Source organism: Mastomys coucha, unplaced genomic scaffold (assembly GCF_008632895.1).
Source record: "Mastomys coucha isolate ucsf_1 unplaced genomic scaffold, UCSF_Mcou_1 pScaffold14, whole genome shotgun sequence".
Classification (NCBI taxonomy): Eukaryota; Metazoa; Chordata; class Mammalia; order Rodentia; family Muridae; genus Mastomys; species Mastomys coucha.
In genome coordinates, this window is record NW_022196896.1 from 116,704,283 (window position 1) to 116,727,774 (window position 23,492).

At 47.6% G+C, this 23,492-nt stretch overlaps 1 protein-coding gene across 24 annotated transcripts in view; it reads left to right on the top strand.

Annotated features, from left to right (window-relative positions):
* Positions 1 to 23,492, top strand: part of Lrrfip1 (LRR binding FLII interacting protein 1) — a 132,747-nt gene that overhangs the window by 88,770 nt on the left and 20,485 nt on the right. For 8 of the 24 annotated variants that reach the window (XM_031368393.1, XM_031368395.1, XM_031368380.1 and 5 more), the window contains 9 exons: positions 1,002 to 1,067; positions 2,836 to 2,913; positions 5,757 to 5,822; positions 7,713 to 7,790; positions 15,081 to 15,116; positions 15,792 to 15,917; positions 17,963 to 18,034; positions 19,864 to 20,034; positions 22,444 to 22,536. In XM_031368393.1, the coding sequence (XP_031224253.1) occupies positions 1,002 to 1,067; positions 2,836 to 2,913; positions 5,757 to 5,822; positions 7,713 to 7,790; positions 15,081 to 15,116; positions 15,792 to 15,917; positions 17,963 to 18,034; positions 19,864 to 20,034; positions 22,444 to 22,536 (786 nt within the window). The remainder of the gene's footprint in view (positions 1 to 1,001; positions 1,068 to 2,835; positions 2,914 to 5,756; positions 5,823 to 7,712; positions 7,791 to 15,080; positions 15,117 to 15,791; positions 15,918 to 17,962; positions 18,035 to 19,863; positions 20,035 to 22,443; positions 22,537 to 23,492) is intronic. The other 16 variants (XM_031368404.1, XM_031368400.1, XM_031368403.1 and 13 more) reach the window with 4 other exon arrangements.

The window sequence follows — 23,492 nt, forward strand, 5'->3', positions numbered from 1 at the left end:
CGTGCAGGTCCTTCAGTAGTATTGCCAACCTTGCCCGAGTCTCCTGCAGAGCTGGCTAGCACAGCTGCAGTCTTCCCATATTGACTAGCTGTGACTTTAACCCCAAGCACATTGTTTTGCCATCACAGAAGGTATGTGGTAGCTCTTAGATCCAGCTTCCTTCAATACTACATTCTTTACACACGATGTGAATTTGTCAACCCATCTGCAGTTCGGGATGGCATCAAGCTAGGTGTAATACGTCTATCCAGTACTAATTGCCTTATGATTTAGTTAAGATTTAGGCAATGCTTCTAAAAGTCAAATCCAAAATGGCCTGGTTATAAAACTGCTCATAGAGTGGAGCTGGATGTAAAATTGGCTTAACAAGTAGCTAGAGAGAGTCACATGACTGAAGCCTTCGTCTAAGTCACACTTGAGAAACGCAATCTGGAGGAGAGAGTGGGTGGGACGGAGGAGCTCAGCAGATGTGAAAGAAGCAGACACTTGCCTGATAAGAGCCTGGGAACTTCTGTCTTTCTCTGCTTGATCCTTCGTGTGTAACGCCAGTGCTCCTGTGCCCTCCCCCCACATTCTCTGTGGCCTGATGCTTTCCAGTGTATGCTCACAGCTCACTGCCCCCCCACTCCAGGCCTGGAAGCTGGTTCTCAGCCTCCCGTACCTCTCTATCGACGTGCTGGGCTAGGCTGAAGAAAGGCTGACATTTTTTTGCCATGGGAAGAATGTCAGTTACCTAAGGAGATGTGCAAAAAGGAGAGCGTTGAGTCTTACGAAAGTTTGACATGAAATTCAATAAGCAACCGGCTAATAATAGACCATTCAACGTCACTGGGTCAGAGCTCTGACATGTGAAAGTCTGCTCAGACTTAGTTGCTAAGAATTCATGCTGCAGACTCTTCACGTGAACCCGGGCCCTAACACTGCTGGGCCTCTGCTTACCTTGTGAATAAGCAGGGTAAGAAAGCACTCATTGCTTACGAACTCTCTCCTTTGGTGCTCAGAATTCCAGCTACAGTGGCGGCGATGGCCGAGGCTCCGCTTTGTCGTCCTCCAGGGAGGAGAAGTTGGTTGGTTTCCATTTAAATCTTTCACATCCTCTCTTCAGAAACTGTAGGTTCTGTAGCATGCATCCTTGTATGTGGATCCCTGCTCCCCACAACCTATTTTTACAAGTTTCTCTTGAAATGATGTTCTACTGAGAACTTCTGAGCAGTAGTTAACATGTATGCTTCCTTCAAACTTACCCCGCTGTCCTGTATTTAATGTAAACTGTCACATTCTGCCATGAGTGAACCAATGGTATGCTTGTGTATATTGTTTTCCAGTTAGAAGTGATCCAAAGGAAGACCACTTAAAATAGCCCCGACCTTCTTAGCTCCTTTCTGAAAATGATACTCTCTAGGCATTGTGCACGTTGTGGAACTTTGTCAGGGATGGTCTGACCTTGGCATGGAAATCCAGTCCAGGCTAGCTATCTGTGTACACGGATGGGTGTTGACCTGGACAGGTGATTTCTATTTACTGAAGAGTCCTACTAGCTGGAACTGACATGTCCCAGTTAATGTTCATCTACTCACCAAGCCAGGGAACCAGTTTAGGTAGGGGAGAACTGAGTGGGCCCAGAGGAGCCAGCAGGATGGGAACTCCCCCTGAGTCTTCTCCCTAGGATCCAGCCCATTACCGGCCAGGTCCCACCATCCCAGTAAATGGGTCATCAGAACTGATATAAACCTTAATAAAGGCCTGGAGGTGGTGGCGCATGCCTTTAATCCCAGCACTTGGAAGGCAGAGGGAGGTGGATTTCTGAGTTCGAGGCCAGCCTGATCTACAGAGTGAGTTCCAGGACAGCCAGGGCTACACAGAGAAACCCTGTCTCAACAAACAAACAAACAAACAAAAAACCTTAATAAAGAAGAGAGGCTGGAGAATAGCTCAGCCGTTAAGAGCACTGGCTGATCTTGCAGAGGACCAGAGGTCCATTCCCAGGAGCCACATGGCCGCTCCCTATCGTCTACAACTCCTGTTCCAGAGAATCCAGCACCCTCTTTTGGCTTTCCTATGCACCAGGCATGCACATAGTATACTTTTATATATGCAGACAAAATATCCAAATGCATAAAATAAAAATAAGTCAATTTTTTTAAGTTAAGAAATAAAGAAGAAACAAACAAACAAAAATCTCTAAGAGATTAAAGGCTTTTCCTAGGCAAAACAGAGCCCGGGTCCAACTCAACTCATGGAGCAGAAAGAATCTGTACCCTAAGAATTATGTCAGAATTAGAGTTGGCTGTTCAGACTTAGAATACACCATCCTCCAGACCGGATCTCAGGATCCTGATGCGTAGCTTGCCAGTGCGCATGCCTATGCCTAACCAAGTGGGTGAGACAGGAGACTGTCCCTAGTGAAATAGCTATTACTTAAGCAGATGCTGAGGTTCCTATACGTTTCTGAATAGGAGTTTTCCCCCACCAAGTCTTAAATATCAGATCTCAAATTATAAAGACTAAGAAGAATTATGATCTTTGCGTATGTACATGCGTGTGTGTGTGTGTGTGTGTGTGTGTGTGTGTGTGTATCTGTATATCTGTGTCATTCACTCACACACTGACTTAAAAGTTCTAAGTTTATCTGATGTAATCATTCTGGTTCTATGAGCTGCTATTCCTCTAACCATCCTTCTGTCCCCCTGCCCAGCAAATGCATGTCTGTGCTGTGATATTGTCAAAGACAGTTTTGCCTAGTGTGTCCAGCGCTCATTCACCTGTGTGTGACATGGAGTGATTTCCCATCGCCCCACCCGCCTGACCTGACTCAACTGTTTTCTCTGATTGCAGGGACTCTTTTGCTCCGACCTTGGTCTTCCCAGCAGTGGCCTTGCTTCCAAACCCCTGTCTACCCAGAATGGAACCCGGGTCTGTTCCCCTGCCCTCTCCCCTGCAGAGCACTTTGCGCGATGCACTTAGAGGACACTTCAACCTCTGCAGTGTGCAATCGTGGGGCCAGGCTTAGGGCTGTTTGGCTTGGCATGGCTAGCTTGCTAGGACTTTTCTCTATCTCCTAAATATGTAATTTAGGACCTAATATGGAAAAATAGGATTCTGTGAAATGTATACTCAAAGAAACAAAACAAAAACCAACCCCCAAGCCCAGAGCATCGGTCTCCTGGGTTTCTCTGTTTCCAGCAATTGTTCCCCATTTGGGGTTTCAATTTGCTCTTTTAAAAAAAAAATTTTTTTTTTTCTTTTGTAAACGTGTCCAGGAAACAGTCTGCCAGACCTCTATGCACCCTGCCTCCTGCATCTTGGGCAGAACTGGGCATTTCTTTGACTCTGTCCCTTTCCTGTTTTCTCAAGGCCAAGGTTCAGGTCCAAGATGGGCCTTTGTTGCCTTGGGCTGTGTTGCGGCACAAGAGTGCCATGTTAGAAATCCCAGTGCACACACTTTGGGGGAGGTTGAATTGTTCTCTCCTTTGCAGGCAAACTCAGCTGCTGGGAGGTCTGTTGTTTGGCCCTGCACCCTTCCCTGCTCTCACCCGTGCCCCATGCCCCATGCCCCATGCCTCGTGGCTGTACATAAGTGCTAACTCATCTCTGTGGCTGGATACTGTACCTCCGAGGTCTGCCTCTGCATCCCAGCCCCACCCCTGTGTTACTCTCTCTATTCTAGGTGTGCATCTGTTCATCCCTGAGCAGCTAGCAGCCTTAGCCTCCGCTTTGTGTCTTGACTGGGGCTGTGACGTGATAGAAATAGTCATGCCCTTTCTTTCTTTTTTTTTTTTTTTTTTTTTTTTTTTTTTTTTTTTGAGACAAGGTTTCTTTGTAGCTCTGGCTGTCCTAGAACCTGCTCTGTAGAACAGGCTGCCTTTGAACTCAGATCCTCCTGCCTCTGCCTCCCGAGTGCTGGGAGTAAGCTCGAGTGCCACCACCGGCCAGGCAGCCATACCCTTTCTGATACATTCTTTCTGTAGGTTTTTTTTTTTTTTCTGTACCTGAGGGGATAGTTTGAGGTCCTTCTGCTACTTCTAATATCTGAATGCAAAGGTACTCATGCTTCTCAGATAAAGTGGTGTGTCACTTACATAATATAAGCACACCTGCCTGTGAACTTTAAATCATCGCTGGCTCACTCATGATGCCTAATATACAAATGGTGTGGGGTTGTTGGCGTCGTGTTCAGAGGCTGATGCAGGCAGTCTGCCCCATTCCGTACAGATTGGTTTTGTTTGTTTTGTTTTCAGATGTTTTTAATTCTTGGTTAGTTGAACCCAGGGATGCTGAACCCTAAATATGGGGTTGAGCTATGAGGTACCTGCATGGCAGTTAACCTGGCCTGGTGACAGTGTACACCTGTTGGCTTTGCTTCAGGTCTTCTTCCAGCATCATCTGAAAAGAAATGAGTGAAAAAAAAGGAAAAAAAAATTCCAAAGATGTTGGGGAAGTTTGTGATTTTAAAGTTAGAAGTTGTATCGTTTATCTTTCCTGTAAATTTTGAGTTTCCGCCTGTCTGATCCCCTGAAAACACAATCAGTCCCTTAACTTTGGCTTTTTCTTCTAACCACCCTACTATAGTTACTTAGTTACCAGATCTCTAGGCTTGGCAGTCTTATTGCTACTGTCTGTTGTTGTTTTCCCAAGGTCTAAAGCCTGTGGTTTGCTTTCGTCCTGCAGCCCTTCATTCTGTGCAATGCTGCTCGGCCTGCGGGGAGTTATCATCGGGTGTGTGTGCTCCCCACCCCTACTGTGCATGCTCCCCTCTGCTTGTTGCACATGCTCTGGCACCCAGCATCCCATTTCCTGCCCTGCTGGGGAAGCGACTCCTTATTCACAGCTTTCCCACCCTTTGTGGTCTCATCAGTCTCATTTTGGCTTTCACACTCCTGACTGCTGACAATAGCTGTCACCCTGTTCCATCTCTCCTCTTGGAAGACTTGTTGAAGGTCCTTAGGAAGGAAACAGTGACATTTACCTAGTGGAAGAAAGACAGATGGGTGTTGACAGCCAAAACAGACTCTAATCCACTTTGCCACAGTACTTTGGAAATTTCCAGTTTTAAATGTAAGTTCTGCAGAAAACTAGGTTTTCAAAGTCACTGTATTAATAATAGGTGTGAATTTCCACCACAGTGCATACTTAGGAGGAGTTAGGTATGTATACACAGCTAAGCTGGCCAGAATTCTGTGAAGAGGAATAAGGAAAATTAAAGTGTTTTTAAATGGGACAAAGTTTGACATTGCTTCCTGAGACCTCAGAACCTTCTTTCTCAATTATTATTTGCATACAGTTTTCAAGGTAATCAACTACTGTTTTCTGTGTAGCAATCCTGAACAGATATAAAATAACCAACATCAAAACTGATAATCACTGTAATGTTTTGTTCCCAAGCCACTTCCCACAAGAATAATTATGTAAACGAGACGCATAAGGATGCTTTGAGGAACTTCAAGATGTTTCAGTTACTTGCCTTCAATCTTGATTGGCCATTCTCCTGTGGAATGTCTCTCAGACTAACATCCTCCCTTGGAGATTAAATTGCATGCTGACTAAATGGCAACTTAGACTTCTCTCTTTTGATTTCCGTACCTTCTTGTTTTCTGTGGCTCTCCAGAGAGCTGAAGAGAGTGGTGTGGAGCCTGCATGGTGCTTTCCTGAGCCTCTCCCTGGCACGTGCGTGTCACCCCTGCTAACCTTGCCTTTCCCTGTCTCTTGTGTGGTCCTTTGAAAGAATGCCCTGTTCTGACAGTCTGTTCCCATCACAGGCGGCCATGCTGGATGACAGCAGCCTCTATGGGGCTCGGAGGGGAAGTGCCTGTGGTTCTCGAGCAGTAAGGCGCTTTTCATGTTTCCCGTTACGCCTCACTGTGTGCTGCATGACCCAGGGGGTGTTTGCTGGATGGTGACTGATGTCACAAGAGGAAACACCGTCTGTGTTTTCCTTTGTGATAAAGGTCATGGATGATGGAATCAGGAAACTTTTGCTTGTTAAATTCATGTCCTCCCGACTCGTTGGTTTGCTCTGAGGTCAGAGGGGAAACTTGCCTTAGTTGGGTTTCATCTGCTTCAATCCCTGAGCCTCCCGAGTAATGTAACAAATAGTGAATTTCTGAACCTGAGAAAAGGAGATGGGAGTGTGGGTGGGGATTGGACAGACCCTTGGGGTTGCTATGACAGTGCACATCCCACTTTGTAGGGCTTGCCCCTGTCCCCTCATACTCTTGAGACAGCTCGTAGTTGCATGTGCAGTAACCTCATCTTGACACTCTGGGAGGAGTTTTCAGAAGGAGGATTGTTTCTAACAGGAAGTAGAGACTGGCCCTGCAGGCATGTTCTCCACACCTCTGTGAGCCTGTCCTAACAATCTTCACACCATCAAGGAAGTAGAGTGGGATTCAAACTCAGAGCTTTCTGGCTCATGTTAGCTCCCCCTTGGCCACCCTGACTCCTAGACATAGGTGACACCTGGCGCCTGGCAACATGAATGCTTCTCTTCCAAGGGGTCACGTCAGGCCAGCTAGTCTAGTCAGAGAGCTGCTCTGACTAGGGATCCTTAAGTGGAAGGAACAACATGACATAGTCCCTGTGTCTCTGTATGTCCCACACCTTTTGGCAAACATGTCTTTCTGCAGTGAAGAACTGCAGTTGGGATGCCTCAGCAGGCCTAATCATGGTGGCCACAGCCTTAAATACACCCAGTGTGCTTGTTTAACCCTCAGTGACTGCTGGACATGAAGATGACATGAGGGGGCCTGCCAACATGGTCTCGCTGCTACCTTTCAGGAGGGTCAAGTGAGGTCAGCTAGTCTGAGAAGGGTTCTCACCCAGGAGCCCTGGGCTGATGGGAAGCAGCATGAGGCATAGTCCCTTCTACCGTGGCTAGTGAAGAGCAGGAGCCATTTGTCCCATTCACTCAGCAAGTGTGTCTTGAGTGCACCGGGGTTCATCTGCTCAATGGAGAGTCACTGGAAACTGACCGGATGCATGCTCTGCTCACTGGGGCTGGCTCTCTGATGGGCAGACAGACAGACTGAGAGCTGGTACTTGAAAGAGGATCAGAAGCACCTAGAACCTTTGAAGATCCAGAGGCCGTACAGTTTGCCATGGAGATGATGCTTGCTGGCCTCTCAGCCCAGAGGTCAGTCAGTTCGGCATCGGTCCCAGGGCAGGTAGCTGAATACAAACTACGGTTTAGAGGCTATAGCCCAGTGGCTGCCCTCTTCCTTAATCAGAAGTCAGAAAGACTGAATGGCCAGGAAGACAGGTCCACATCCAGAAAACAGGTCCTCCCAGGAAAGGTGACAAAGAAGTAAAACCTTCTCTGCCAGCTCCAGTCCTCACTCATTTCTGAGCCGGGAGGCAGGCAGCTCGGGGACCTCAAAAAAACATCACTACATATCCAGCAGGCAGTTTTGGTGAACAGATAAGATGTGGTACATGCCCAAGGATGATGCTTGGTGTTTCCCTGCATCTGTACCCCATGGACAACGCAGTTGTTTCTTATCCTTGGTAGAAGTTTACCTGAGCATGTGGCAGACGTGGGCTCCTCTTCCAAGCCTGGTTTGCTACCTAACCCTAACCTCTCTTTCCTCCCTGCTGTTGCGTGTGGCTAACCCCCACACTGACTGAAGTGTGATCTTGGTGGCTTTGGATCTCTTTGCCTCTTTGCTGACCCTGTTCCTTTGTTTCTGTCTGTGCATCCTGTGGTGGCTCGGTGACAGCCCTCAGAATACAGTGGCCACCTCAACTCCAGCTCCCGGGCCTCTTCTAGGGCCAGCTCTGCAAGGGCCAGTCCCGTGGTAAGTGTGCTTCCTGCCCTGCTGCCCTTCTGCTTCCTTCCTTCCTTCCTTCTTCCCTTCCACTTCCCTCTTCTTTTCCTCTTGCCCTCACCCTTATCCTTCTGTCCCTTAGAAATGACCACTGTCTTTGAAAACCAGCAAGAGATAAAGCTAGAAGCCTCTCATTTTATTTCAGGTCTGAGATTGGGAAATAGTTTTGAGTTTAGAAGATGCTCTCGGGAGGAGGGGGCATCAGGGGTACACTGCTCAGTTTCTCGAAGACATAATAGAGAGGAAGTTATAAGCAATGCTCAGACATGAGGCTTGAGGGGAAAAGTCCATTCTGGGCATATAGACTGTAGCTACATGTGTACATGTACTATTTTTTACAGTTTAAAGTTTCGGAGGCTTGACTCTTCACAGGGCCTTTAAAGTAGCGAGGTTATCAGATCCTGACAAGTTTTAAAATAAAGTAGGAGCCTGTCAATGCCTTGCCGTTCTCATTACTGCTTAGGTTACCTGTTGTCACATGTGCTCAAAAACTGCTTAGAAGGTGTCACTGGGACCCTGCTCTCCTGTCTGTGGCTCACCACTTGCCAGACATGGCAGAAGGAGCCAAGGCCAAAGAGCAGGTCCTACACAGTTTGTCACCCGATTGGTGGCTTTCTTTAAGGCTACTTTTTCATGATATAACCAAGGAATTGTTTTGTGTATGGTTGTGGGATATGTGGGGAGGTAAGCTGCTATCTTCTTCTTTTGCTGTTTGCATAAATGTTTTGGGACAGAGCCACTCATCAAGCCTGGTTCTTGCTGATTTTCTGGCTAGTCAGCAAGTACCCAGAATACAGAGAAACCCTGTCTCGAAAAACCAAAAAACCAAAAACCAAAAACCAAAAAAAACCCAAAAAGTACCCAGAATACTCCTACATGGATGCTAGGATTACAGCTGTATACCACAAAGCCAGCTGCCGCCACTATTGTAACCGCCACCTCCTCCTCTCCCTCCTCCTCTCCCTCCTCTTCTTCCTCCTCCCCTTTTCTTCCTCCCCTCTTCCTCTTCCTCCTCCTCTTCTTCCTCCTCCTCTCCTCCTTCCTCCTCTTCTTCCTCCTCTTCCTCTTCTCCTCCTCCCTCCTCTTCTTCCTCCTCTTCTTCCTCTTCTTCCTCCTGCTCTTCCTCCTCTCCTCCTCCCTCTTCTCCCTCTTCCCCTCCTCTTCCTCTTCCTCCTCCTCTTCCTCCTCCTCTTCTTCCTCCTCTCCTCCTTCCTCCTCTCCTCCTTCCTCCTCCTTCCTCCTCCTCCTTCCTCCTCCTCCTTCCTCCTCTTCCTCCTCTTCCTCTTCCTTCCTTTAAAAATGTGTTACTAGAAATAAAACTCAAATCCTCACCATGCCTCATAGCAAATACTTTACCAACGGAGCCATCCCCCAGTCCCCTTGTCTTTTTTCTTGTAGCTCCAAATGGCCTTGAACTCGCTACATCTTTGAATTCCTAATCTTCCTGCCTCCACCTCCCAAGTGCTGGGGTTACAGGTGTATCACACTACACATGACCAGACAGTTTGGGCTGTGGTAGGGAGACACACCCAGGCTATGGCAGTGGTGTGGGTAGAGGGAGGCCCACATTTGGAAAGCCATGAGTGGAAAGTGCCGGCAGTCTAGGCCAATCTCTCTTGATGGGCTCAGACATAAATATGCATAGCTTGGAACTCAGTTCCTGAACACTATACTGCCCAGGATTGGTTCCTGCATCCTAGAATGCAGGGGAGCCAAGATACACCACTTGCACAGATGAGCTCATTGGATTTGCTTTTTGAAATCCATGCAGACTTTTACTACTGTGAGGTTTCCTGCTGGAAGCAGCTTCCACTGAGAAGGAGCCACTGGGATCTCTTGCAGCTATGAGCCTCCCCACTGAGTTCAATGGCCTAGTGCCCCTCTTCTCTGCCGTTATGAGTCTATCCTTTAGTTAGAATGACTGTCCTGTGCACCTCTAGCTCTGTGGTAGTCTAACATGTACAAATTAATCCATGAGAAGCCTTCAGATTACTCAGAACAATGTTTTTTCCCATGGCTATTTAGTGTAGAATCCTCTTCATTGTGCATAATAGTTGAGTATACCCTTGAGGAGTAAGTGGAGTGTTTGCAACCATAAGAAGTCTGAAGCTTTACTTTCAAAGATTCCTAACCATCTCCCATCTCACCCCAGCCCGCTGCCCCTGCAGTGACTGTCTGGGGTGGCTGATTTGTCATCACTAGGCGTGGCCCTTGGATTTATTTAAGTATCAAGATGAGGTCATAGTGTGGCAGTGTTCATGGTTTCTGTGACTGGAAAGACTGAAGTCAGATATGGATCCTTTTGCTGTGTGTGTGCTTTCTAGATCTGTGGAAAATTTACACACATGAAACAAGTTTGGTTGCTATTTCTTCACAAAGAAGTGTATTGTATGTCTTGGTCTCTGCAGCCAGTGAGGCAAGAGAAGTGATCTCTTTGTGTCCTGGGGAACTGGGGGTGTGGTCACATTTTCCCCTCTGATGGCTGCTAAGTCTGTTGCAGAGATAATCAGTAGATTCTCCCCTACCCCCTACCCCCACCCCCACCCCGCCACCACCTCCAGTCACCTGTTCGTTTGTTCATTGGCCTAAAGATCCTTCGATCTTTATTTCTGTTGTCATTTAGTGAGCAAAGGTCAGAGCAAAGGTATGTGGAAAACTGGCTGGCCTTCCAACTCAACCTGGCACCTCACATCAGCCAGGTACCTCCACACCGACTGTGAAATCTCCTGGGTGTGGTTCTCAGGTGCAGTGACCCCTCTATCAATGCAGGGCAGTCTCCAGGAAATTCTTCAGTCAATGGGAAGGTCACTAGTCTTTGCCAGGTCCCTTGTCCCAGGCCTGGTCCTGACCTACTCCTCCCACTCAGGCAGGAAGACCCACAGGTCTGAACAGGAGCTGCTGGGTTTCTTCCTACCAGCAAGGCTAGACACGCTCCTTGGCACTTGGTTAATAGCCGATCCAAATCGCACACCCACCTTCCCAGGGCAGCCATAGCCCCGGGATGCAGAAAAGCATAATGTTCATGCTGGACCTGAATCTTGGAACAATAGGAGGGCTGATTTCATTCTTTCTTTGTGCTTCTTTAGGCACCAGGATGCTGGGTTTGTCACCCTCTGCCCTTGGGACAAACAAGGACACATTGTCCTTCCCATTCTGGCCTCTGAGAGAAAGCCATGCAGTAGACTGTACAGTAAGGCAGGAGTTAAAAAGACAGGTTAACACGTCACAGCTCCTGCTCCTAGCTTGGGGGCGAGTAGGCCAACGTAAACTTCTTCGAAGCAGGAAGGAACAGCCCCGTGAAAGGCTTATGTTTTTGCTTGGTTTGAGCTGCCCCAACCATAATAGGACATAGTTGTTGATGTCCATATTGGTTCTTGGAAAATACCCCTGGCTTAGTACTTCACCATGGGTAATTACCAGGAGCCAAGGACAGGGATGTCCTTGAGAAGAAAATCCAAAAGTCAGCTGCAGCCCCCAAGGCTTTGCAGCTTACACCTGCCAGACAGGAAGTGAGGCGGTGCTAGGTGCTACACATTGGGGGCAGGGTGGTGCAGCTGAAGAGCAAAAGTCACAAGAACCAAAGGAAGTGATCGCTCATTCCCCTTTAAGAGCGTGGATATACCTCCATGTCCATAGGCTACTGTAAGGGCCAAGACGAAAAGCTTGGGGCTCCCAATGATACAATTCTTAGGAGAGCCAAGATGCTTCATCCCCAATGTAAGCGGCAGGGGATGGTGTTCCGCTTCATCCTAGCACGGCTTCCTACTCCACTCCCACCCTTCTACAGCTCCCTGTGCCCACTCCACTCAGCCTTTCCATCCTACTTAATGTTAACTGTCAGCACAGCCTAGAATCACCTGAAACCAGAACCTCAGTGGAGTAAATGTCTTTACCATGTTGGCCTGTAAAGGATTCTTTTAATTGCTATAGGAAGTGCTGACACCATCCCTACATAGTCCTGGGTTTTAAAAAAAAAAAAAAAAAAAGGTAGCCATGGTTCCTACCTCCGACTTCCTGCCTTGACTTCCCTCAGTGACAGACTGTCCTGGAGGGTGCAAGCCAGATAAGACTTTTCCTCCCCAAGTTGCTTTTGGTTGGAAAGCCACAGAAAGAAAAGTGCACACATTCCATATTTTCTCATGTTAATTGAGCACCTAGAATATTCTGCTCATGAGTCTACAGTGTTAGGCAATGCTCACCTGCCCTTGCTCTTCATGACCTATCGGCCAATCTGAGGATAGGATACACAGGCCGGGCCAGAAGATGTTCATCAAATAAATAACAGAAACAGAAACATCAGCTGCACCTGATGAGCCATGAGGGGCAGGTGCGTGGGGAGAGGCGGAAGCCGGGGTTGGAGGATCTAGGCTTGAACCACAGCCAAGCAGAGCCAGGTGACACCTAGGGCATCCTCCTCATATAAGTCCTGCAGCCCACTGGAATCCAAGAGAGCTTCCACTGTTCTGAAACGTCCTTCAGGGAGGTCTCCGGTGGAGCCAGGACCGGTGCTATCTTGTGTACTCATAGAAAAGTGCTGAGCTAGCTGTCTGCCCATCTGAATTAGAAAACAAAGACCCCCTGTGGTTCTTGTTACCTAAAGAGGCAAGGCAGGGTCCAGGTGGAGAGCAAGCCTGCGGCCTGTCTGCCTGTGGGTACAAGATTGGATTTAAAACCAGTGATCCACCAAGTATGGCGGCTCAGGATGGTAATCTCAATATTGGAGAGGCTGAGAAAGGTAAAGCCTGATTTCAAGGCAGTCTTGGGGCAACGTAGTAAATCCCAGGCTACTCTCAATTATATAAACACTGTCTCAAGAATAGAACTAGGGCCAGTGTGATGGCTTAGTGCGTAAAGGTGCTTACTGTCAAGCTTGATGATCTGAGTCTGAACCCAAAGGGGAGACCAAGCCCCCACAGGTTGCCCTCTGACTGCTCCCCAACATGTGTCATGGCATGCACACATACCCCAAATAAGTAACAGACAATAAAACCAAAAATCCCCACCCTAACAGTAAGCCCCACTGTTACCTGCATTTGAAGGGAAGCAGTCCCCAAAACGGTGTTCCCCGATCCAAGTTTGCTGTGTCCCTTCTTTTGAGAGGGTCGTTGCCATGGCATTGGCTTCAGGGAGCCTGTTTGCTTTCTAGGGCCTTGCTGTGGGCAGCCTGGGATTTTGGTCCATGAGGCTAGGTTCTCTTGTGCCCTTGCTTGGCTCTCTCTGTCTTCGAATGGTCCAGCAGATGGTGACATGCAAACCGATGTTTAAAATTTCATCGTGTGATCCTCGTAAGAAACCCCGCTGCGATGGTGTGGACTGGGCTCGTGTGTTAATGTCCTCCTGTGGAGGTCTTGGTTTTGGAAGGAAAGGAGGAGTTGCCATTGTCTTTGCTTCCACAGAAGTTTTTAAAAGGAACTTCTTTTAAGGAGAAAAAAAATTTAGAGGAAGAAAATTGAGACAACTTCTTGCTCTGCAGCCCAACATGGCCTCAGATTCAAATCCTCCTTCCTCAGCTTCTCAGATGTTAGAATTACAGGCATGTGCCACCAAACCTGGGTCCCATAGACTTTAGAGATGTCTTTGAATATGCTCAATGGTAATCATAAAAGACTACGTCATTTAGAATCCTGTTAGTGTGGCATTAATCTCAACTTCGGAGAACTGGGGAATGGTGATAAAAAAAAGCTCAGTGGGTCACAAGAGTCCTGTGGCTTGCTTGTCCCATGCGCCTGCTGTGTCTAACAGCAGCCCTTGAGGTCCACCCTTCTGTGGCCACCTCTGGTGGCCTTGCCTCCATGGCAGCCTTCACACTGGTCACGGAGCAGTCGTGAATGTGTGCTGTCTATTATTTTCAGAGGGGCAGTGACATGCTCTGTATCAGAGTGAAGCATGCCGTCTGGGTTACTTATCTGTCCCTTTGTGTCTGGGCTTTATGAAAAGGATACAGCTGTCTGCTTCTTTCGGAGCCTGACCTGCGGCCAACCTGATGATAGACAGACCAGGCCAGGCTTCCATCTAGTGGAGCCAGCAGGAACAGCAGATCTGTGCCGTTTGGCCACTGAATCAGCAAGCCCCAGGCTCTGATGAGAGTCTCTGCCTCAAACAATAAGGTGGACAGCTACCTAAGAAGTCACTTTTGTCACATTCTGGCCTCCACATGCACACACATGCTCCCAGACATCAACACGCATACATGCATACATACCCAAGGAGAATGGAGCAGGGCTCTTCCACTCTGTAAATGCGCAGACATGCTCACTCACATCCAGTGATAATCTCACACATGAGTGTTGGCTAGCTGTGGGTCCACTGGTCTGTGCAGCAGGGCCTCTGAATTCTTGCCATGTGTTAGTTAGACTCGGGACACACCTAGAAAAGAAATGGGCATCGGAGGCGCCCACTGGTCTCGTGCCTAGTGACCATTTTCCCTTGCTATTGACGTTGTCTGCGAACTATGACTTCAGAGCATGGAGGTGACTTCAGTGTCACCCATTATAAACCTGCACAGGAGTCCCACAGAGTCCCAGGCCACTCAGATCTGTGAGTCTGAGGCGCAATGTCACTCGTCTTTTGGTGAAAACCCTTGGGGTCAAAGTTAAGAACTTCTGAACTTGGCACTGAGAGTGCAGCATGTTCCAGCATGGTGCCTGTGTGACTGACTTCCCAGACGGCCAGTGACAGAACTTGGTCTCGTAGTAGATGTTGAGCAAAGGAAGGAATGGTCCTTAACTCAGACTCAGCCTCAGTCCCCAAGACGCCATCTACCCCGGTGTGTCCCTTGGGGCTCAGCACCAATACATACTGCTTTCAACCTCATAGGCTGCTCCGAGTTCCACGGAGGCATCTATCATAGGGAAGGAAAGACCTCAGAGAGACATCCATACAGGGAAGATGGAGAAAGCCAGAGTCTAATAAGAGTTTCTTTTTAGTTTTTAAATTACAGGACAAGCTAATGTTTCTGGGTTTTTTTTGGGGTGGGGGGCAGGTTCAAGACAGGGTTTCTCTGTGTAGCTATGTCTGTCCTGGAGCTCACTCTGTAGACCAGGCTGGCCTCGAACTCAGAAATCCGCCTGCCTCTGCCTCCCAAGTGCTGGGATTAAAGGCGTGCGCCACGACCGCCCGGCTTGATGTTTGTTGATTTGCGCTATAGGTTTGTTTTTGTTTTTAGCATCATACTCCATGTCAATATGAATCTTTGAAATGATCAAAGGAGTCATGACTCAGTGCTTTGTAATGTTTGACAGCTGTCCGTTTCCCCCACAGGTAGAAGAAAGACCAGACAAAGACTTCGCTGAGAAGGTAAGGACTTCTGAAAGCCTCTGCCTTGGCTTAGTTATTAAACTAGATGGTCCTGGGTGAGGCTGACAGGAGCCCACCCTGGGTGAGGCTGACAGGAACCCACCCTGGGTGAGGCTGACAGGAACCCACCCTGGGTGAGGCTGACAGGAGCCCAGTTACTTGGTGTTTAATGAAGTAAGTGGATGACCGAGGCTGCTAAGTGGACCACACACTGTGATGTCCTGTCCCCAGAGGAGTCCATCATGAGTTGAAATGTGAGGGACAGCGAAGAGCTCGTGGCTAACCAGACACCTGTGAGACATCTCTGAATGAGCCGCCTTATCACTAGCCAGAAGCCCACAGGAGATAGTCCAGTAGAGAACCCAAGTTAGAGAAAAGGTGCTCTGGGGCTGGAGCGATGGCTTGGCGGGTAAGAGTGATAGCTGCCCAAAAGTGGCGGCCTGAGTTCAAATCCCCAGCACACGTGTTGAAACGCTGGGTGTGTCTCACACAGGCCTGTAACCCCACTACTGCAGCTAGCCGTCTAGCTCACACCTTACACGCACACTTACACGCACACTCGTACACAGACATGATCACCTGTGGAAGCTACAAGTGAAAGAAAAGGTTCTGAAATGTTCGACTTGTTGGTGATTTTGGTTTTACCTAATCCCACCTGATCTTCCCTCATTCCAGAGCTCCCGTAACATGCCCAGCCTGTCTGCAGCCACGCTGGCATCTCTGGGCGGGACTTCCTCCCGGAGAGGGAGTGGAGATACCTCCATCTCCATGGATACCGAAGCATCCATCAGGGAAATCAAGGTACAATGCTGGGTTCACATATGACTTGACAGAAGCCCTTGGAAAATTAGTCTTGGCTTCACAGAGACTTCATTTGTGAGGTTCGAGGTCAGTCCCATCTCCTCTGCCTGCCTTAAAACGTGGCGTTCTCTTAACACTGGACCGAGCTCAGGCAGCATCCCTGTGGGAAGCTGGCTTTACCTGACTTTACCCAAGAAGGAGGAACGTGAGTCCTCCTCTGTGGCCATTGGACTGTGCTCTTGGTAGGCCTTGCCGTCTTTCACCATGTGCTAACATTTGCTGTTCATTAGACACTGGAACATTCTGGTCCCCTATCCTCAGATCCTTGTTCCAGGAACACAGAGATTGCCTATCCTCTAGCATCTTTCCCCTTGCTTGGAGTGTGCGCCCTCCCTTCTGTCTGTAGCATGCCTTGGGTAGACTCCATCACTGTCCTTTAATGTTGGTTTTTCTCTTAGCATAACACGGGCATTATTCTCTGTTAAACCTTTGACACCAAGGATGGCGCCATGTGTTTGATGACCTCCTCCGTATATTGGAAAGACACATGGCCTAGCACTGTTTGTTAATTATTAGTACCACGTGTACTATTAGGTAACTGGTGCAACTGTGTCCCAAACAGGAAAGGATTGAGGGTAGGTAGCCAGAATGTTGTGTCCTTCAGAGAACAGAGTCAGGTCAAACAGAGGGTGTGAGACGGCTGGATTTGTCTAACTTTGTGGGAGAACTTCCTCATACTTGGATCTGGCTCACAGGGACCCAGCTCCACTGGTGGTGACTAAGCAGCCAGATGACATTTGCCAGGAGAACAGAAGAGGGCCTGGAGCAGCTGCCGGTGTTAGACCTAAAGATGTAGCTAATGTGTTTTATGAGTATGAAGATTGGAGTTTTTGTGTTTGTTTGTTTGTTTTGGTCTGCTCCTCTAGAATGCCATGTGCCAGACCAGAACATCCTCAGCTACCAGCACAGTTGTTTTCTCAATGGGCTGGAAGGGGGAGATTGTTGCAATCTAATTTAGACTCTGCTCTAGGGCATGAACACCATTCATTTGCCTGGCAGGTGTTTGCTAGGACACTAGCTCAAGGCAGATATTCTCCCCGGGTAGCAGGAAGCAAGGTGGATGCCAAGGACTCTGCAGCTGGAATGTGCTGCTGTCTGCCCCCAGCAGCAGCTCACTGTTTCTGCAGCGTAGAAAGACAGAGAGCTAAGTCACTGTCAGAGTTCTTTTGGCTAGTTGTTGTTTAAGGTTTATTATTATTATTATTATTATTATTATTATTATTATTATTATTATTATTATTTTATTTATGTGTGTGTATTTGTGTCACATCTGTGCAAAGTGCCTGCAGAAGCCAAAAGAGGGTAAAAAGACCCCTTGAAGCTAGAGTTACACGTGGCAATAGAGCCACCTGCCATGAGTGCTGGGAAGTAAACTGGGTCCTCAGAAGAGCAGCAGGCGTTCTGACCACTGAGCCATCTGTCTAAGCTCCGCCCCCACTTGCCTGTTTTGTTTTTTTTTTAAGATTTATTTATTTATTATTTATTTTATGTGTATGGGGGTTTACCTTCATGTATGCCTGTGTACCACATGTATACCAGGTTCCCATGAAGACCAGAAGAGGGTATCAGATCTTCTAGAACTACACTTGCAAATGATTGTGAGTCTCCATGTGAGTGCTGATAATCGAACCCAGGTCCTCTGCAAGAACAACAAGCCCTCTTCACTAATGAGCCATTTCTCTAGCCCTGACATTTTGCCTATTTTTTAAAAAAATTGTAAAACAGTACAAGATACACCTAAATTTTATAACAGTTTATAAAAACATGTAAACTACATAAATTTTAATGTTTATAACACTGAAACTTATTTTTTCTTTTCTTTAACACCTAATAAAATACAGAAGGAACCATGCCTTCTACTGCCAATATGATGGACCCAGACATAAGAGTGTATGTGTGTGTGTGTGTATGTATGTGTGTGTGTGCATGTGTGCTCTGCCAATTCTCTCCCTTGATGTCATTTGCCTTTTGTGTATTTCCTTCAGGAACTTAATGAGTTAAAGGACCAGATTCAGGATGTAGAAGGCAAATACATGCAGGGACTGAAAGAGATGAAGGTACCGGTTTATGGAAGTGTGAGATCGTGACACTAACCCACCTTAACTTTAAAAAGCCTCAAAGGTCCCATGAGCATGCTCATTGTGAAGGGCACCAGGTGTGGAAAGTGTAGGGCATGCATCTAACATGGCATGCATCTGTCGTCTTTTAAATGCAGTTTCTGAACACAGTGAGTCTCTCGTGGAGAAGGTGACAGACCCATCCCCTAATGAGGGATGATACTCAACACCCTCCCGCTAGGCTTAGAGCCAACGTCTCACTTTGAAAACACAGCAGACGAGCACTAGAGAGTTTTGCTCCTCTTGGCTCTCCATCATTCTCACATACAAGCGTCCTCCCAGTTTGCTGTACTGAGCTCACTGCAGCCGCCCTAACACACGCACTGCAGCCGCCCTAACATGCACGCTTTCGAAGCATCTAGGTTATTGCATGCTGTCGACTTTCACTTAGAAGAACAGCATCTGAGAGTGTATGTGTGTGCACTGCTCTCAGACTGTGAGGGACATCGCCATGCCTACAGGAAATGTACTGTCCCTGTTCCTTAACAATGCAGAGGTGAGCCGGTGCCGCAGGGAACTGGTGCCAAGACTCATGGCAGCCGTATCCACAACGAGCTCAAGACAAGTCTAGGGTCAAGCAGTCGAGACAGGTCGATCGGTTCCTTCTTTCTCTCAGAAAGGGGCCCAAGAGATCATCTAAGCAACATACCCAGACAGACAGGTGGCAAAAGTCACATACTAATTCATGTCCATAATCACTTCTATATAATAGAAGAATGAAGACCCTGGCTTTCCACTCATCTAAAAATGGAACCACAAATCAACTGGGAGCCAGTGATACCACTTTGGGTCGTCATGGTGTATACCCATAGCGGGACCAGCGCTGGGGTCCACAGGGCCTCTTCACAGCTCTGACTCTTGAGCTGGCAACCTCTTTCTTAGGCTCTGGGTAGTTCAAGCTGGTGGCTGCCCCCTCTCGCTCTCCTGGCTTCACTCTCCTGACATTTCAATTTTAGAGCCTGCAAGAGTGAGAGCCAAGGCTGGGCACCACTGCCAGTATGATCTTTACAACCTCTTTCCCACGGCTGTCCTTTCCAGCAAATGACCTTGGCCATTCCAGGAACTACCCAGTAGGACCTGTGTACCTTGTTTTATTTCCCATGAGTCAGAGATCTGAAATGATCCCAATTCCTTTCCTGGTTCCCAAGCCTGGAGAGGGCGGCCTAGCAGCGCCTTGTGGCAGGGTTTTATTTCCACCTGGTAACTGGTAATGACTTCAGAAACCCACTGTGCTGCCGTGGCCTGTGGTGGGACGAATCTGGCTGCTGAATCGGTCACTGGCTCTGCTGCCTCCCCAAACAACCCCTGTGTCCCCACAAGCTTCCCTGCTTGACAAGAAAAGACATTGTTGCCCTTAGTCACTCCTGTTGCTGACAAAAGCAACTTAAGGGAGGAGGGGTTTGGGCTCACAGTTCAAAGGCCCAGTCCATCACGGCAGAGATGTGAGGCAAGAGCACGAAGCAGCCAATCACAGGGCCTGTGCAGTCCGCAAAGCAGAGAGCGAGGAGTGTTGTTGCTCCCTTTCTCCTTCCAGTGCAAGCCAGGATTCCCATCTAGGGATGGCCCCCATTTATGGGTCTTCCAGGCTCAATGAATATAGTCAACATCATCCCTCACAGGCAAGCTGTAGGCTATACTTATTCTTCCCTGACAGCTAAAAGGTACTTGTCCCAGTGATGGGACATTGAGAAGGGGGGCTCCGTGCCTTCTCGATGGAAAGAGACTTGTTCTCCTTTTGCAATTTTGAAACGATGTCCTGGTTCCTGCAGGACTCGCTGGCCGAAGTTGAGGAGAAGTACAAGAAGGCTATGGTCTCCAACGCCCAGCTAGACAATGAGAAGACGAACTTCATGTACCAGGTGGACACGCTGAAGGACATGCTGCTGGAGCTGGAAGAGCAGCTGGCCGAGTCTCAGCGGCAGTACGAGGAGAAGAACAAGGTAAGTGCCGCCCGCCGTGCTCAGGAATGGTAGGGGAACTGTGCCAATATTGTGTGCATTGCATCTCTAAAGGATTTTTTATTTTTTAATTATATGGGGGAGTTTGAGGAGGATATGTTCATGAGTATGCTGGCTTGTGGAAGCCAGAGGAAGGTGTTGGATCCCTTAGAGCTGGAGTCAGAGAAGTGGTTCTCAACCTGTGGGGCGCAATGCTTTCCCAAGGGTCACGTATCAGATGTCTTACATATCAGATATTTACATTATGATTCCTAACGGTAACAAAATTACAGTATGTAAAAAAAAATAAGTTTATGATTGGGGGTCAGCACAACATGAAGAACTGTATTTAAGAAGCATTAGGAAGGTGGAGAGCCACTGAGTTACAGGCGGTTGTGAGCTGCCTGACATGGGTGCTGGAAATCAAACTCATGAGAACAGTATTTGCAGTTAACTGCTGAGCCACCTCTCCAGCCTGTGTTTATGGGGGTTTTTGGTGTTTGTTTGTTTTTGGTTTTTGATTTTGTTGTTGTTGTGGTTTTGTGGGGTTTTTTGCTTTTTTTTTTTGGTTTTGTTTTGGTTTTTTCGAGACAGAGTTTCTCTGTGTAGCCCTGGCTATCCTAGAACTCACTCTGTAGACCAAGCTGTCTTCAAACTCTGAAATCCGCCTGCCTCTGCCTCCCAAGTGCTGAGATTAAAGGCATGTGCCACCACTGCCCAGCTGTGTTTATGATTTTTTAAAGCAATGATTCCCCACTTGTCCAGAAAGCCCAGAGTCCAGAACACTGTGCATTTGTCATATATTTCGTAGCAATGCCTGTGATCCCAACATGTAGGAAGCTGAGGCAGAAGGATTGCAAGTCCAAGACCAGCTTGGGCTACATAACAAGGCTCTGTCACCAAACAAAACAAACAACTCCAAGGGTGGGGGAGATAACTCACCCTGTAAAATGCTTGCTGCACAGCGGAGTTCAGGTGACAGCATCTATAGAGGCACCTTCTTATAATCCTGGTGCTGTGGAGGAGGAGACAGGGGGATTGATCTCTGGTGTTTACCAGGTAGCCAGATTAGCTAGCTTCTGACCACAAGAAGCCCTTTCTCAAAAAACCAAGATGAGGTCTAGAAAGATGGCCCAGGGCTTAAAATTGCACACTGTCACATAGGGGGCCCATGTTTGGTTCCCAGAACCAAGTGGCTCATCAGCGCCTACAACCCAGCTCCTGGTAGTCTGATGGCTGAGGCCTCCATGGGCATCCACACACATGTGCACAGGTCCATACACATACACATAATTAAACAATAATAAAATAAACCTTGAAAAGAAAAGTAACCTAGGTAGACAGCTCCTAAGAAATGACATCCAACCCAGGGTGAACTTCTAGCTTCCATACACTTGTACACATAGTGCACATGCACACACACACACACACACACCCGCCCACCCATCCAAATAGCCATGCCCACATATACAAATGCGTATAAAACTCAAAAATCTGTGCTCTTGGCTGGGCAGTGGTGGTGCACGCTTTCAGTTCCAGCACTTAGGAGGCAGAGGCAGTTGGGTTTCTGAGATCAAGGCCAGCCTGGTCTATAGAGTGAGTTCCAGGACAGCCAGAGCTATACAGAGAAACCCTGTCTCAAAACAAACAAACAAACAAACAAAAAAATCTGTGTTCTTTTCTGAGTGACTTGAAGTGTTAGTATGCATAGTTTCAATGTGTAAACCACTTTTTTACTAGAATAGTTTTACTAGAATATTAGTATTTTGCATGAAAATAAAACAACCATGAAAAGACATGTATTTGAAAGAACAGACATGCTTAAATAGTGCACAAGTAGGTGGGTGCTTCCAGGTTTTCATGCTAAAATTCATTTCCTGTCTTTGATTTTATGTCAGCTTTCTAGGGGATTAATTACAAACATCAAAGATTTTGGGAAAATCATGTTGTTTCTACTCATTTTGAAAAGGCAGTTAGTTACTCTGTTTCAATAATCATACCTTCTAAGCCGAGAGAAGGGCAGCATTGCATGTATTTCAGGATCCACTGGGACTCACAAGACAGAAGCAGTTTTGCTCTTGCATACTCCTGGCCTTCAGCCCAGGAGTGCCGTGGGGATCATAGCAGACCCCTAGAAAAAGGCTGTAGAATGTATCTTAGCAAGAGAGGAATTGGGAAGCATTTGTCACCTCCACACTCCGCAGATTAATCTTAGAGGAAACTGTCCGATTGTGCTCTATGGGGAGCAGAGGAATGAGTTCGTATTATTGCGTGCCTTGGAAGTCTGACATGACCAGCAGTGACATAGTAAAGGGGTATTTGTCCTGAGGGAAGTGTGGCTCGTGAGAGCATGAGCCCCGTGACAGGGATATGCCATTGAGCTCCACCCTCAGCGCTGTTTCTCACCCATAGGAGTTCGAGAGGGAGAAGCATGCCCACAGCATCCTGCAGTTCCAGTTTGCTGAAGTGAAAGAGGCCCTGAGGCAAAGGGAAGAAATGCTTGAGGTAAGTAGCCAGTGCCTTCTTCCCTTTTCTGTTGATCCCTCGCTGTTTTAATGCAGGCTGCTAAGACAAAATACCAGAGACCTGGTAGCCTTGGCAACAAGAGCCTATTTCCTCGCCATTCTGGATACCAGAGTCCAGGTCGAGGTTGTGCACAACACCTTCAGTGTTCGATATGAGCGCTCATCCTATCCAACCTGGGACCCACCCTCATGCATCATTTTAACCTTAATGCTTCTGACCTTACCCCAAAACACCAGTCAGGGAGTCAGTTACAACTCTGCTTAAAATCCAGGGTTCAGGCTAACTTTCCCTCCCTGGAGGAGCCAGCTCCTCCCACTGGCAGAGTCTCACTCTGATGCTCTTGGGTTTGTCTTGGAAGATATGATAAAATAGTCCACATCCTAGTCCCTAGAAGTTGTAAATATGCAAAAAAAGATTTCAAAGGTGAGATCAAAGACCTTGATCATCTGCATGGCTCTGAGGAAATCACAAGGGTACACCCACCAGAGGAAGGCAGGTCAGATGCTGAGGTAGGAACTCTGTTGACAGCAGTGGGGCGGGGGGCTTAGAGTTTGTAAAGAAGAGTTTGTAGGGTTTGGGTAGGTTCTAGGAACTAGAGAAGACAGGCTATTGATCCTCTCCCCCAGAAGACTCTCTCCGGTCTTAGAACTATAAGAAAGTATATTTATGTGATTTCATGACAGTCGTGGTCATTTGTTACCGTGGCTGTAGGAAACTGGCACAGGTATGTGCCAGATAACACTCTGATCAGCAGTGGGACGCACGGATGACAGTGGTCCCCTGGATTATATTACTTAGTGACATTGCAGGCATCGTTTTCTTACTCTATGGCATTTGCAAAATGATGAGCTCACCTATTTGCTCACTTATTTCTCAGACTGCTGTCCTACTGCTAAGCAAATCCTGACTGTACAGGGTTAGGTTTTTGTTTTCAT